This window comes from Amblyomma americanum, chromosome 1, assembly GCF_052857255.1.
Source record: "Amblyomma americanum isolate KBUSLIRL-KWMA chromosome 1, ASM5285725v1, whole genome shotgun sequence".
Classification (NCBI taxonomy): domain Eukaryota; kingdom Metazoa; phylum Arthropoda; class Arachnida; order Ixodida; family Ixodidae; genus Amblyomma; species Amblyomma americanum.
Window position 1 is genome coordinate 23,317,372 of NC_135497.1, and position 14,961 is coordinate 23,332,332.

The window sequence follows — 14,961 nt, forward strand, 5'->3', positions numbered from 1 at the left end:
GGCAGGGCACGTAATGCAAAGGCAAGATGACCGCTGGTCAATAAAGGTAATGGAGTGGATTCCAAGACAAGGCAAGCGTAGCTGGTGGCAGCAGGAAGTTAGCTGGGCGGATGAGATTAAGAAGTTTGTGGGGATACGGTGGCCGCACCTGGCAAGGGACAGGGTTAATTGCAGAGACATGGGAGGGGCCTTCGCCCTGCAGTGAGCGTTGTTGGGCTGACGATGATGAATTTTTCGGCACATTTTGTTCCTTACAGTAATAAATCGGTGCTTAGTGGTCACTTGTAGGCATCTATAAGTTGATTAGCATGCTGCTAGTTATTATTATCTGCATTTGAATGATTTCAAGTGCTGCCATGGTAAGTGGTACAGACGTCACATACCAAGAACGACAGGGCTAAATAGGAGCTGCAGTTTAAAAGTTCCTGCTCTCGATAATGTACTAGCCTGGGCATGCATAAGAGAATTACGCTACACACAATGGAGGTGTGCATGCAATGTCAGCAATGACAGAGGTGACCTTTTAAACTCTTTTAATCGTCCATTGATTGTTTTCACTTTGGCGAAGTTTAGCAAGGGAAACACACAATCGCGTCATGCATAAAATTTTAAAAGGCATAGGTACCGCTACTCTTTGCTGACCTCCACTGCTAAAACATATGGGTGGAATTCCCTGCCTGGTTAATGCTGCTAACGTCAGAAGGGAAGAAGTCTTCGACACGAACATGGTCTTCAAAGAGTTCAGTGCTGCCGTAATTCTCAATCATTTCTAGCAGATGGGTAAGACAAACACTCCTTTTCAAACAGTGCTGGGAATTGTTTCGTTCAGCTAGACGTCTGCGAGCTGCACAGAGTGCGCCATGCAAAGGTACGCTGTCACTTAATGACGGCCAGCTGTGGGGCGCGAGTGACTGCATGACTGAAAAAACCTCGGCGCAATGAAGACAACCGAAGGAAGAAAAAGACAACACATGCGCACACTACCAACTGTTTATTGGAACAAAATGGGCACATTTATAACCCTCATTCACCGTTCGCTCACACCCCAGTAACAAGTAATATGCAAATTACAAGATTAAAAACAAAATGCAGAAGGCTTATCTACAATTCGCTTAAACCTCTAGCTTATGTAAAGATTGCACAAAGCACTAGGTTATAATAGAAAGATAAGCCAAACAAAATCTTAGCAATAGCAGTGTCACTCAATCGTAGCAAAAGCAGTGTACCTACCTACCATGCATGCATACATGCATACCTACCTGTCTGTATGTCTGTCTGTCTGCCTCTGTCTATCTATCTAATCTATCTATGGCCACTGAAAAGAAAAATGCTTTTAGTCTGCAAGTGGACAAATATAGCCCTGCCTCTCACACTTTTCTGAGAGGCTTCTTTGTGCCCCCTGTAAAAAAACAACAGAAAAGCAGAATTAAGTTAGAATGAAAAAGAAAACAAGCAAGCAAAAAAAGTATTAATATAGCAATTTTTAATAGATTGTTTGTTGATGTAACTTAGGTCACTGTAGGTGTTTGCAGCTGGTTCTCACATAAGAAGGATGTCACCTGCCGCACAGGTAGATGTTTTCTTGTCGAATCCCGACGAAGAAGCACGTCCACTCCTTCCGAAACGCATCTGCTCCGTTCACTGTCTGGTGCCTTCCTCGCGACCTGATGGACCATGGCAAGCAACTCCGGTGCCGTCTTCCGAGGTTCTACGGCGAACTTGGGGCCCAATGCCAGGACATTCTTCACGTGCTCAGGTAGATGGACATCTCCAATAGTAGTGACGTCCCTTCGAACCGTGCGACCTGTATGTGCGACCTGTATGACCTGTATGTGTTGCTACGCACCACCAAACCAGAACGTCAAGCCGACAGGGATTTCCAGGCATACCTTCGCATCGCCTCACAAACGACAGAGTTCATGTGGCAGCAAGCGTTGCAGTATCTTTGGAACACAGCCCTGGAGAAGCCTCGCACATGAACTCTGTCGTTTGTGAGGCGATGCGAAGGTATGCCTGGAAATCCCTGTCGGCTTGACGTTCTGGTTTGGTGGTGCGTAGCAACACATACAGGTCATACAGGTCGCACATACAGGTCGCACGGTTCGAAGGGACGTCACTACTATTGGAGATGTCCATCTACCTGAGCACGTGAAGAATGTCCTGGCATTGGGCCCCAAGTTCGCCGTAGAACCTCGGAAGACGGCACCGGAGTTGCTTGCCGTGGTCCATCAGGTCGCGAGGAAGGCACCAGACAGTGAACGGAGCAGATGCGTTTCGGAAGGAGTGGACGTGCTTCTTCGTCGGGATTCGACAAGAAAACATCTACCTGTGCGGCAGGTGACATCCTTCTTATGTGAGAACCAGCTGCGTGTGAGAACCAGCTGCAAACACCTACAGCATTTCTAGCAGCGAGTCATCTACACTGCATCTTGGATCACGGCCTGCAACTAGCTCCAGTTCAGTGAGCAGGTTCTCGATGTCGGGCAAACTGTCCTCCTTGCTAGCCTTGGCCGGGCACTTCGGTGATGAAGAACGCTGTTCATTTGAAATGGCCTGGAGCTGTGGAGGCCATAGTGACCCTTCAATGTCAGCCTCTTGTGGGGTGCACAGAAGCGGTTTGGCTTGCTCCGCAGATGTGGTGATGGGTTCTTCTTTCTGTGAACTGGCACAGGACTGCTTTTCAATTATCTGCTGATATAACATCTCAGCACTGAGGTCAAGTACAAAGGTGTCATTATTGCCATTGCCAAAGTCTGAGTGTTCTTCGCTATTGTTGACTGTTGCTGCTGCATCCACAGCAGTTGAATCTGCCAATTTACCTGGTTCCAGGCTGTCATTAAAAGCATTTTTGGACATTTCTAGGCTGTTTTCAAATGTAGCATTAGCAGTCTTGAAGCTATCCTCACTATCCTCCACCGTGACGTTTGCTGTGGCTTCCAAAGCAGGAGCACCACAGGCAAACATTTCTCTGCGGATCTCCTCCGTGCATGTTGCTGTTTTCAGAGGATAGAGGCCTCCAGATTTATTGGACGCCGGCACCACTGAAATGGTTCCTCCACCTAGCAGGGATTGAGCGTCGCCACCAATGAGAGGATCACAGGTGATGGATGCAGGTAATGAGCTGCTTGCAGGACGGTTGGAAGTGGCATTCTTGTTTGGACGAGATGCGAAACATTTAGGTACAGTGACTCTGACTGGAGGCACTGTTTTTTTGCATGGCTCTAACATGGCTGTGGCTGCCTTCTTGGACACTTGTGCAGATGCAGAAACTTTTGAGGTCAGGTTCTCACGACCAGCATTCTTGTTTGCAGAGGATTTGAACTCCTTTGGGATGGTCGCTCTGATGGGAGGCACCACTTTTTTGCACGCACGTGCAGGAGTTGAGTTAACCTTCTTTGGTGTTTGCACAGAGGTTGTAGCTCTTGAGCTCAGGTTTGGCTTCTGTGAACTGGTGAGGATGCTTGACTTGACCAGATTCTGCACATTAAAAAGCAATACGTGCATGAGTAGTCAAGTCTGAACAAGGCCTTTTACTGCAAATCCAGCTATAATACTGCAGACATAATTATGTCACGCACCAAGTTGAAATGCAGACAAAATAGCTCTTTCAGCAGGAAAAGGAAGGTCTGGAAGGACGGGGGCTAAGCAGAGATAAGCAAGGTGCATGGGGAGATGGGACACAAGGAATCTCTTCTAAATTGGGGTGACTATCTCTCTGAAGGCCGTGTATTTGGAAGCAGCCCATTTCAGTGCAAATGCAACATTGTGGGCCAGCATAAGCTTCTTGGGTTTGGATTTGTTAATGTACCTAGAAGGATACCAACAGAAAAATAGTTCTGGATGAGCATCCTGCCTAGAAGGGTCACTTTCAAGTGAACATGCAGGCTGAAAGAACATTTTTTTTTTGTACAAAACCCGTTTCAGTATGGCAGTAACTCAGGATGTTACCATTTCTGTCTGTGCTTTTTGCTTGTGCGTTTTCCTCACTTATTCTTCACCCGACAGGAAGAAATTTACTTTCAGTGATTAAGCTCCGAGTAGCGAAATTAAGTATAAGATCGATGACGCCAGAGTTGGAAGCAGAATGTCGCCAGAACATAGGCCATACTAGCTAAAACAGATAAAGACACAAAATGGATTTCAATGCATCAGTCTGGAAGCAAGTTCAGGTATGATCAGCAGATAGAGACTGAAGCAGCTACGCAGCTACGTGCTCATAAAGTAGGCGCCCTCAGGAATTGAGTAAGGGCCAGTCGTACCTTACGCGGTGGTTTCAATGGCTTCGGCTCCTCGCGGACTGTTCCCAGCAAGACGAATCGGCCCTTGTAGCCTTTGTCTGTAGAAATAGGGACAGCCAGTCTGCTTGATGTCTCGTTGCCATTAGGCTTCCAGAAGAACGACACGAGCTGGCTCTGTCCAGGCAGAAGCTTGAACACTTCTGGGTCTGCTCTGAATCCCTTTGACCGCAGCGTATCGCTGAGTGTCACCATGTGGTCGGTGTTGGAGGGGTTCGAGACTTTTAGCTGGCGAACTGCCTCTTGGCCAACCGGAATCTGTTCGAAAGTGACCTGCGGCGACTTGCTGAATGGCTGCAGCAGCAGAATGGGCACCTCGGCATCCACAGCTCTGCCTTCGACTACCTTCGAAGGCACCTTCGAAGGCGGTGAGAAGGTTAGCAGCTTCCCAGCCATGTTCCTTAATTCTGTCGAAACAAAATACGGGAGGCCCGATTGAGCAGTGTTAGAACCGGTAGCAGAAGGTGGTACACGACTTAATTAAGTGAGAGAAAAAAAGACAAATATGATACATGCAAAAGCGAATCTCAGAAAACCATGGTTTAGACTTAAGCACCGAAATGAAAGGAAACGCTTGAGCATCCAGTACACGACTAGCTGCAGCACTCACCGCTAATCAAAAGCTTTCGCACAAAAGACAAGGCGCCGCTGCCACATTCAACGTATGGCAGATATGATGGGTAGCGGCCGTAGTCAACAGCGTACTACCACATGTACACAAATTTTGAATCCCGCACCGCAAGACCGCACTAACGGTTGCGCCGCGCGTGTTTTAAATGTGTCTGCCGTGACCGAATCAAACGAAATGTCTTTGTCACGTGATTGCTTATGTTTCTAATACCGCATTTACACGGGCGACCTTAAAAACAACGGGTCCCCGTAACTACAGTATTGTGCGTTTTTATCGCTGACACTAAAAAATTTCCCCGCCTCAACCGCTGGCTCGTTTGCGGTGAAACTGCACACAGAGCTTGCGCATTATGGTAACTTTTGTATCGTAGCAAGTTTGACAATGGTACTTACTTAGTTCAGGCGCACATGATGCGAAAACGTAAGCGTCTACGAGAGATCGGCGAGCCAAAACCCGCAGACGACGCTTTTTCGCTGAGAACCGGCAGTGGCGCCATCTGTTTTCGGCAGCGGAAAGCGTCACGACTAGGCCGCCGAGGCGAGCGTTGCAAGGAGTGCGGGCCCTTTGAATATGCCGTTCGGCATTTGCGTCTGCTTCAACTGAAGCGCTTACAACATTTTCGGCTAATTGAGCGGAAAAATATCAATATTACTGATTTAAAGAGGCTTTACCTTAATAAGAATATTGTTTGATCTCTTCTTCTGCCGAGTGGCTTATCCAATTCAGCTCATTTCGTCTGGTTTCGGGACTCTCTGAAAGCATCGGAGGGTGACACCACGAAGTCCTGAACTGCTGTTCTCGTTTAATTTCGTTGTGTGGTGCGAACTTTTTATTCTTCCCTGCTGTTTAGACGTCTTCGTTGCACTGTGTTGTGTGATGAGCTTCGGTATGCCAACTTACAGTGCGAAAGAGAAAGCTGCGGCAGTGGTATGGCTAATTGAGAGAAACTCAATGCACTACGTCCGCAAACAATTTATGGTGCGGTTTCGTCGGCGGCCACCGTCTCACACAGCCGTTTCGGAATGGCGCCATAAGTTTGAAGACACTGGATCCGTGAATAGGCAAGCAAGAAAAGATAAAGGAAAGGGACGCCGTGGAATCGGTGATTCGGTTGAGGGGGTCTTTGAAACCAACCCTCGTATGAGATGCACCCGTGCTGGGCTTCTTTTCGGCGTAGCCCCATCGACGGTGAGCCGAGCACTTCAGATTAAAGGATGGCGTCCGTACAGGGTGCGTGTACACCAGCACTTAAGCCCAGCAGACAAAGCCCAGCGGGTCTCATTCTGTCGCTCAGAGCAGCAGAGACTGGCAGCAGATCCTGGACGCCTCGATTTTTTGATGTTCAGTGACGAGGCTGTTTTTCACCTGGACGGCCAAGTAAACCGGCAGTGCACACGTTTCTGGTCGAAAAACAACCCGCATTTCACTCACACCAGGGCCGTGAACTCGCCACGGACTGTTGTCTGGTGCGCAATTTGGCGAGAGGGAGTGGTCGGCCCGTTCTTCTTTGAGGACAGTGTGACTGCTGACTCTTATCTGCGCCTGTTGAAGGAACGATTTCTGCCGGAGCTGGTGGAGTACCACATGCAGCAGCGGCTATGCATCTTCCAGCAAGATGGCGCCCCTGCTCACTACGCAAGCAAAGTTAGACAATGGCTCAATGAAGAATTTCCGGGCCGGTGGATGGGGCGTGGGTCGCCCAATATGTCTTGGCCACCGCGATCGCCAGACTTGACGCCGTGCGATTTTTTCGTGTGGGGATACATAAAATCGCGCGTCTACAGGGCTGGAAGCCTTCACAGTGTTGAGCGTCTTCATGAGCATATAAAAAAAGAATTCGACACGATAAGCGACGACATGAGAGCTGCAGTGTTCAGCGAATACGCTCACAGGTTGCAGCGATGCATAGACGCTGCAGGAGGCCACTTTGAGGATTGATTGCTTTGCAGCCTGAACGTCTTTTACTTGCCAGCTTTCCAACCAATGCAGCGGCAAGGGTGAGTCGGTGGCAGATCATTCTTAAAACAGTTCAGAAAGATACGGACACATGGACGGAATGTACACACGAGCGTACGGCGTGTACTGCCAATAAATTAGTATTCTTTCTTTCAACAGCTCACACCATTCCCTTTTGACGACGGAGGTAGGTAGGTAAACTCTTTTATTGCGCCCAAAAACAGGGGACCAGTCAAAGGACCGGTTGCGCTGACTTAGAGGAGGTCGGCGGGGCGTCCTGCGAGAAAAAGAGCCGTTCTTCCGGCCTAATGTGTGTATATCGTTTTAATAGGGCAAATGATGAGATACGCCTAGAATTGGTTTGTTTTTCAGTGCTATAATTTGAAAATACTTAAGATGAAGCAAATGCCGAACGGCATATTTAAAGGGCCCGCGCTCCTTGCAACGCTCGCCTCGGCGGCCTAGTCGTGACGCTTTCCGCTGCCGAATACAGATGGCGCCACTGCCGGTTCTCAGCGAAAAAGCGTCGTCTGCGGGTTTTGGCTCGCCGATCTCTCGTAGACGCTTACGTTTTCGCATCATGTGCGCCTGAACTAAGTAAGTGCCATTGTCAAACTTGCTACGATACAAAAGTTACCATAATACGCAAGCTCTGTGCGCAGTTTCACCGCAAATGAGCCAGCGGTTGAGGCGGGGAAATTTTTGAATGTGTCAGCGATAAAAACGCACAATACTGTATAACCGTGCTCCTACGGCAGACGAAACTGCAGTTACGCCACCTAACCACAGTTACCCAAACTAGAGTGAACTAAAAGAGTGTATCAAACGCCTATGCCGCCTGTGTATCAAAATTGAGGCAAAAAGAGGGTAATTTCCGCTAGGATCGCTGCGAACGTTATCCTTCCTTAGGTGCCTTTTTAAGGGCGGCAGAACCAGAAGCGTTTCGGTGCAGGTGGGCTGGAAACGCTGATTGGTCGATGGGATGTGCTTCTCCGTGACGTTTTTCTGCTTCTCCCTCGTTCTCAACCGGACGTGGGTTCGCCGCGCCTCTCTCGGCCTGTCCCTAGAGTGCCTAGGGAATCGCTAGGGCCGGCTGGCCGGCCGCCGGGCGTGCGTGGTCTGCGGGCATTCTCTTCGTGAGCGTAGGCGGCGGCGCGCGCGTTTCGGAAGCTGTCCAGGTATGGCTTTTTTTTTTGCGTGGTGCGCTCGTCGGCGCAGCCAGCTGAAATTTCTGTACACTTCTTGCTTCCACGACAATGCGACGACCCCCAAAAGGCGCTGACCCGCGAGAAATCGCCAGCGACATAAAGGTACGCATTTTATCTCAAATTTCGCTTCATGAAGTGCTGTACCGCTTACCTACATGCCTTGCGCATTCCAGGACCTCGTTTTCTTGCTGCAGGAGCACGTCGTGCTGGTGTTCAAAATTCTGCAACTCCATTACGACGACCCACATAAGGTGCGGTTTGAGGACCGCCGGCGTCGCCATCTGAACCGCCGTCTGACAGCCACGATGAAGCGCTTGTCTGGCGTGCACGTTCTCAATCACGAGGTAAGGGTTGAACAACGTTTTCGCAAGTTTTCTCGTGCAGAACTCGCCAAATTGCGGCGCTTGTAACGTAACTTTTTTTGCAGCATCGTTTCCTGGATGCTTCTGGCGAGCCGATGCTGTCCTTGTTTGCCGCAGACCGGGGCATCGACCAGATGTCACAGATTATCGTCGCGGCCCTCGTCAAGATCTACGGACCAGGGATAGCGTCGGCTTCAAGGGCAAGACCAGGAGAGGTGTACGTCGTGCACCGGTGTCGTCGGTGCGGAGCCAAAGGGCACAAGACGGACCACTGCTAGGCCTACTGCTCACCGCGCCGCCACGCCGCTGCAGGTCGCGGTTGAAGTGCTCCTGCAAACGGCCCTTTTTAGGGCCACCTCATTGTTTCCTGGCAGATCGCGAGCGTCCCGTTTCGTGCCCGTATTCCCTCTCTGTCGAAATCGACGCCAGACATCAAAATAGCGTGGTGTGAGCTAGTAAATCGCTGGTAGAGACAAAAACTCGTGCTTGTATACAGACTTACCCATCTCCAGTGCGCCTTTGTTTATTTCCGTAGGCACTACTCGCGCTTTGTAGAAATCGACGCCAGCCGCTAAATTTTACATGTTAGAACTCGCTACAGCATTAGCGCAGCGTGCCTTCGTCTCTTTACGTTCTAACTTTTATGCAGCGCACCTTTGTTTGCTCGTTACTTTTGTTCTTTTCAGTCGTTTCCTGAATCCGTCCAAAGAGCCGGGCTAAATGGATGATTATGGAACCACATGGCGATTGCACTGCATACCGCACGACTTTGGTCCCTGTGTTTTTAAATAAAAACATCAGATGTCGAAGGTCATGGTCGTGTCCGAGGATGGCTTCCACAGCTGGGGCCTAACCATAGGGACCACACACGCTTTGTCGTCGTTGCCAAGTGGAGAGGCCCAAGATGGCTGGCATCCTTAATAAAGATCCCTTCTCGGGGCCGCTTTAGTGTTTCCTGGCAGATCACGCGCTTTCCACCCTGTGCACATGCTCTCATTTCCAATTAAAAAGGTCCTTTAATAACAAGATGTTGCATGGTACTTGAACAATAGCGGCTACAATGACAAAGGTGAAGAAGTGCTGGAGTTACACGGAAATAAAAAATGTTGGGGGTGCCCACATAACAACCTGAAATGGTTTTGGACAGGACTCCTAGTTAATTGCATTTGGAAGAGAAAGACAAGGTTTAATTTTGCAGTGTAAGCTTGCTTCTCTAGAATGAACAGAGAACGTTGCCTCGCACTGTTTGGGCCACCTTCCTTGACCCCATGAAAAAAAAAGGATGCCTCTGGGAAACTATTTCGGAATTTCCGCCCCCCCCCCCCCGCCCCTCGATTCAGAAGTGGAAGGGGGGGGGGGGGTGACGGCCTTTTCTTTGTCGGGCTCGGCGCGACGCACGATGGACAAGACGGCGAAAGGAAGGGGGCTGTCAGTGACGCATGTTCCGCGCTCTTCGCTTAGCCAGCGTACAAGTCCCTTCGACAGCCTGAAATGCCTTCGGTGGGCATCGTCACGCATGTCGAAAGGATTGTCATGCACGTGCGACCGCCGATAACATTCCTTGCAAGCTTATTCATTGCCGTGAAAATCGGGCGGTGAGCATTTCTGGTGCGAAGTGAAGGAACTTAGTAAGGTCTGCAAGGAAAGACCTTACGCAACTTTACTGGGGCATAGCCGCCTTTCCGAAATTAACCGTGACAAGTGCCTAGCTGTCTTTGGATTCCAGCGAAGTTGCAGCTGTACCTCCGAATCCTCCTCGCCCGTTCCCACGCGGCTTCGCATGCCATGTCGCCATGTGCGGTAAAAAGAACAGTTTGCAGAGTTTAAATGGTTCAAGTATGAAGCTATGCAATGAAGCCAATTACAGACTTCTGTACAACAGCTAGAGGAATTTCAAGAGCATGCTGTGTGATGGTAGTCAAAACTAATGCAGTCAACTATTATTTCGTATTTTTTTGACCAAACAGACATGAAATGTCTGAAGATGAATGTGTACCAAACACATCGGTGCATCAGTTAATTGTGATGCGTGAAAAAAATTGTACTAACATATAAATGCCCATATGTCGTCATAATCAGGAATACTGAAGAATTAAGGAAAATAAAAGTTTTTTTTTTGTTCAGGCTCACACACCTGCTACAAACATCTTTATACGCGTACGTAACAATTTATGACTCTGTAAGAAGCATTTTGGGTAAAAAGTACAGTATGGCAGAAAGGAGTCTTTAGGAAATGCACTGTGTAGAAATAGCCATACCAATTTCATGTGATCGTTCGATAAATGTAACAAATACCGTGCAAACAAGCTCGCTGCATAGTATAGTTTTTTTGCAAGTTACTGGTTGCAGACCGCTCTGCAGTCACTGGACTGTGATTGAGTAAGTACTGCATGACAGTGCATGGATTGCACAGCAGTTGCTTGTTCATTTCGTTTACCACCATTTCGTTTACCACCGCAGCGAGCGTTCTTTTGTGCCCGCATGTGTGCTTTCGGTGCGGGAGGGCGTCCTTGGCGGCACCCTCCGTTCTGCGAACGGACCGATGGGCGCCCGCTTCGTTAGCTTATTGGTGTGGTCGTTAGGGCCGCGGGAAATGCCGCCGCTGCAGGAAGTACGAACCGGAGAGCCGTGCGGCGTCTCCTTTCAAGTGGACCCATGCACGTGTGCGGGTGAGAGTGTGTGTGTTTGTGTGTGTGTGCGCTTCCGGTGCACTGCAGGTGCGCGGTAGCCTGCAGCGCTTGGAGGCGACTCAGTCAAGTGACAGACGACAAGGAACCCGTGAGAGTGTGTGTGCGATGCTATTTTAGCTTGTAAATAAGTTTTCGTAAATATACCCTTTTGTATTTCCTTCACATGAGAGTTTAATCGTTTCATTTCTTCAGCGCGTATTTGTAACATTAATTTAATCTTAAGCCTCATTTCAAACACAATGAAACAGGACGTGTAACTTTTTGACATGTTCCTTTTTGGCAGCCTCTAAAAATATTTCCGCATGAATGGTCTAGCTTAATTGTTTTGCAGCAATATAACCACGGGACTGCTGTAACTTGCAACATTTTCAAATTGTGTGAGCATCACTGCATGTGAGGGGTCACAACCATATCCTAGCTGTTTCTTGAAGGTCCCGTTGCTTTGATGGCAATGCTTGGACAACCATGACCATCTTCCGCATTCATGCGTACAGGGTATGCCCATTACGTGCATGCCTTTCTACCTATTAATGCCTTACAATGCAAACAGACAACAAATAAAAGGAAGAGCACAAGTACAGACAGTGTTTGTAGCCCACACTCTTCTTCTTCACGTCAGTAAATATATATGGCACATACCCACGCGGGGGGATTTGCCAAGGTACAGTGGAGATTGCCAATGAAATATTTGCACGGGGGAAAAAAAAGACGTGAGGCGGCGGCGTAGAAGACTGAATCAGGATAAAAATTGGAAAATTCAATAAAATTTAAGAAATATGAATTACCGAGAATAGAATCAAGCATTTTAGACATGCAACAGAATTTTGTATGCAGCTAACAAGGTGACCGATCAGTCGCACTTATGTAATCATGAAGGTAGCCACAAACACTGCTTAACGGGAATTCCTTGGCGCTTGCACCGAACGAGAGAAGAACTGGAAGAGACAGAGGGAGTCCTAACCTCGAAAGAGGGACCTCCAAATACTGCTTTCCTTGAACTGCGAACCGCCGGCGAGAGAGGAGAAAATGACCTATTGTTTCAACTTGCCCACATGAGACACAAAGGTTTGTCGCAGCGAACCCGCATCGGCGCAAGTATAAATTTAAGTGAGGGATTTTGCATCGCAGAAGCGTCACTGACACCTCGCAACGCCTTGATTTACACCACTGGACATTCCATGGGTAATTTAAGTGGTGAAAATCCACGGTATTGAGCAACGGATCACTCAAGCTGGCTGAAATATGCTGGAACCGCTGGAAACGTGAAGTTTCCAACATAATGAGGTGAAGGACAGGAAAGATTACAGGAGCGCTGAGAGCTGACCTTGCCAATAAATCAGCCACCTCTTTAAAATAAACACCCGAATAGGCAGGTACTCAGACCAAGTGGATCTCACGCACTGTGCACGGAACATAAAACCTAAGCGACCAATTCAATAACGATTTTCCGGAATTTTGGAGACTAGAACTGAAAGGCAGTCTGCAAGAATGAGAACTCAAGCTACATGCCTGGGAATTAAGAGAAGAGCCAAAATAACCAAAAACTCTACGAAGAATATAGGAGTATAATCAGGGATACAAACAGAATAGCTCCAAGCCAGATCCTGCGAATATATCCCAATTGTAATGTTTAGTAGCTTCTTCTGAATTTAAAAGTAATGCTACTACTTTGAACTTTAAACTTTGGGGGTTCGAATAATAGCTGATAAATCACAGGGGGACAAAAACTGAATAACGGTAACAGAAACTTTGGCTATATTCAAGAAACATTACAAATGTCTTCCTTCGACGACTCTTCTTCCCGCACTGCCCCGTCCACCCGTTTTCTTCAGCAACTCGTTGCAAGGAGATCAGATCAACTTGAAGCGGAGCTAACAAATTCTGCGTGAACCTAACTTGCGGAAGCTGATAGCGTGGCCAATGCCTCCCATGCCTACTACGGATGGAATCAATACAAAGTCGAAGAAAAAGTATACCGCAGCACACATGATTGGAAGTGAAAGACGAATTTTGTTGATGTTGTTAGCCTATCAAAAGATAGATGGCACATACCTACACTGGGCGATCAGCCAAGAATCCGGTGGCTATTCACCTGTACTCAGTTAAAAAAAAGAAAGCCGCGCGGGAACGCAATACTGGTGGATGTGCTGAATTTCAGGAACAAACGTATCGTGCAACAAGTAACAAAAATATTCGTGAATCAGATTTTACATTGCATAATGAACCATGACTGCACCAAAGCAATGAGATATAAGTGAAGCATTTCGTTGCTTTCGTGACAGAAATGAGTTATGAGGTTTGTTGAATAAAAAAAAGTGATTTTTGATGGCAGCCAGCATGAGCCATTTAAAGTTATAGCTCAACATTAGTCACATCTGATATAGATGACACGCATGCTTTGAAAACAAGATAATGTTTTTCTTTTTTTTTATGAGAAATGCACAGGCAGTTTCAAGGCTTGCTTCACAATTTCATTTCTGGCGTATACACAAAGGCATGCCTATAAATTTTTCGTGTGTTACACCAGAACCAACACTACTTAAGTTGGTAAATCATGTTCATTACCTGGGTGTCATTAATAGCAAACATATACTAATGCTGCTAATCCTATAGAAGAACAAACAGCGGTTTTATGAAGACGTTAAATAATACGTGATACTGCATGTGTCCATCAGGCAATGAACTGTGCGGCAGTTTCAGTTTCTCTTCTCTTATTTTCAGTTTCGGTTGTCTTACTTTCAGTTTCGCTTCTTCAGAGTTTCAGTCACATGCATGTCTCTTGACACCACGTATACGTGACGCAAGAAAAGTAGAGGGGGGGGGGGGGTTCGGCGGAAACTTGGCGTCATCATGACATCGCTCGCTCCGGTGTGTCGTTCGATCTTGCATCTACAATACAACAACGTGTCGACGAGGTAAACAGTTACTATGAGTTGCACGGGATCTTACGCCCCCTCGTACATTCCTAGAAACACCGGGCCAGTCACCAGTACCATGGAACCAGTGGAAGGCACTGTTTTCTACCTACTTAGAGGCGTCTGGCCTGAGTTTGCTGCAACCCGGCGCAAAGCCATGCCTTTGCAGTCGCGCGGCGTCGAAAGTCAGCGTCGTTCCGCAATTAACGCCTCCTGCCACGAGCGCAAAATGAAGGAGCAGGGACCTAAATTAATGGCGATTTCCACTGGTCGTGCTGGAGCAGCTTTTCTTGCTCCGCGACGACGAATTCGAGTTCAACTGGTCGACCTGGACCGACCGCGCGAATTCCGCTGGTCGATTGGAGCAACTCCGTTCCAACGGAGCTCACAAGGTTGATACGCCGACCAGTGGCGGATCTGCTCCGAGGCGGTTTGGGGCGCTCTTTTGCGATTCGAGCGCCTCACTTCAGATCCACCAGTGGAATTCGCCATAAGTGAAGTTACGAAAGGCGAAGATACGTTTCAAACCGCGCTCAGCACTTGCAACCTTCTGACCTCAGCCACGACGGAACGCTACCGCGGTTCAAGATATGTTTACAGAACCCTGGCGAGCCTGTCAGCTGCAGGTTTACATTGCTCAGTTACGCGAACCTGCGTAGAACTGCGACTTCGACAATTCCGTGAACACTGTTGTTCGTGATCAGCTCGTTTCTGGCGTTGCGTCGGACAACTTCATAGGATGAAATTGTTGCTCGAAGGTGCAGGGTGAACCGGGAAAAGGCGATTAATCGCTTGTACGAAGAGGCACTTTTTTTTAAAATTCTGTGGTCACTTTGGCGATGTAAAGTGCGCGAGGCGAAAGCCTTTCTGCGCCCACTGTGGCTGCTTCTTTTAATTTTTATTT

At 48.1% G+C, this 14,961-nt stretch overlaps 3 protein-coding genes across 3 annotated transcripts; 2 read left to right on the forward strand and 1 right to left on the reverse strand.

The window, feature by feature from the left end:
* Positions 1 to 2,281: 2,281 nt before the first annotated feature.
* LOC144131349 (uncharacterized) lies at positions 2,282 to 4,697 on the reverse strand. Its single transcript, XM_077664446.1, has 2 exons — positions 4,260 to 4,697; positions 2,282 to 3,477 (listed from the first exon to the last, which is right to left on the reverse strand). Exons 1-2 carry the CDS (start codon positions 4,689 to 4,691, stop codon positions 2,392 to 2,394), a joined length of 1,518 nt encoding a protein of 505 aa, XP_077520572.1. The 5' UTR covers positions 4,692 to 4,697; the 3' UTR covers positions 2,282 to 2,391.
* Positions 4,698 to 6,066: 1,369 nt separating this feature from the next.
* On the forward strand, positions 6,067 to 6,864 carry LOC144121564 (uncharacterized). The gene has a single exon (XM_077654875.1). The coding sequence runs from the start codon at positions 6,067 to 6,069 to the stop codon at positions 6,862 to 6,864; it is 798 nt and encodes a 265-aa protein (XP_077511001.1).
* Positions 6,865 to 7,891: 1,027 nt separating this feature from the next.
* LOC144131366 (uncharacterized) lies at positions 7,892 to 9,396 on the forward strand. The gene is made up of 2 exons (XM_077664447.1): positions 7,892 to 8,434; positions 8,518 to 9,396. Exons 1-2 carry the CDS (start codon positions 8,246 to 8,248, stop codon positions 8,728 to 8,730), a joined length of 402 nt encoding a protein of 133 aa, XP_077520573.1. The 5' UTR covers positions 7,892 to 8,245; the 3' UTR covers positions 8,731 to 9,396.
* The last annotated feature ends 5,565 nt before the right edge of the window (positions 9,397 to 14,961 follow it).

Bases quoted from the DNA above. Each gene is read 5' to 3' on its own strand.
- LOC144131349 (XM_077664446.1), bottom strand. From the start codon at position 4,691: ATGGCTGGGAAGCTGCTAACCTTCTCACCGCCTTCGAAGGTGCCTTCG. The intron at 3,478-4,259 runs GTACGACTGGCC...TTTAATGTGCAG, and splicing joins CATTGAAACCACCGCGTAAG to AATCTGGTCAAGTCAAGCAT.
- LOC144121564 (XM_077654875.1), top strand. From the start codon at position 6,067: ATGAGATGCACCCGTGCTGGGCTTCTTTTCGGCGTAGCCCCATCGACG.
- LOC144131366 (XM_077664447.1), top strand. From the start codon at position 8,246: ATGCCTTGCGCATTCCAGGACCTCGTTTTCTTGCTGCAGGAGCACGTC. The intron at 8,435-8,517 runs GTAAGGGTTGAA...CTTTTTTTGCAG, and splicing joins TGCACGTTCTCAATCACGAG to CATCGTTTCCTGGATGCTTC.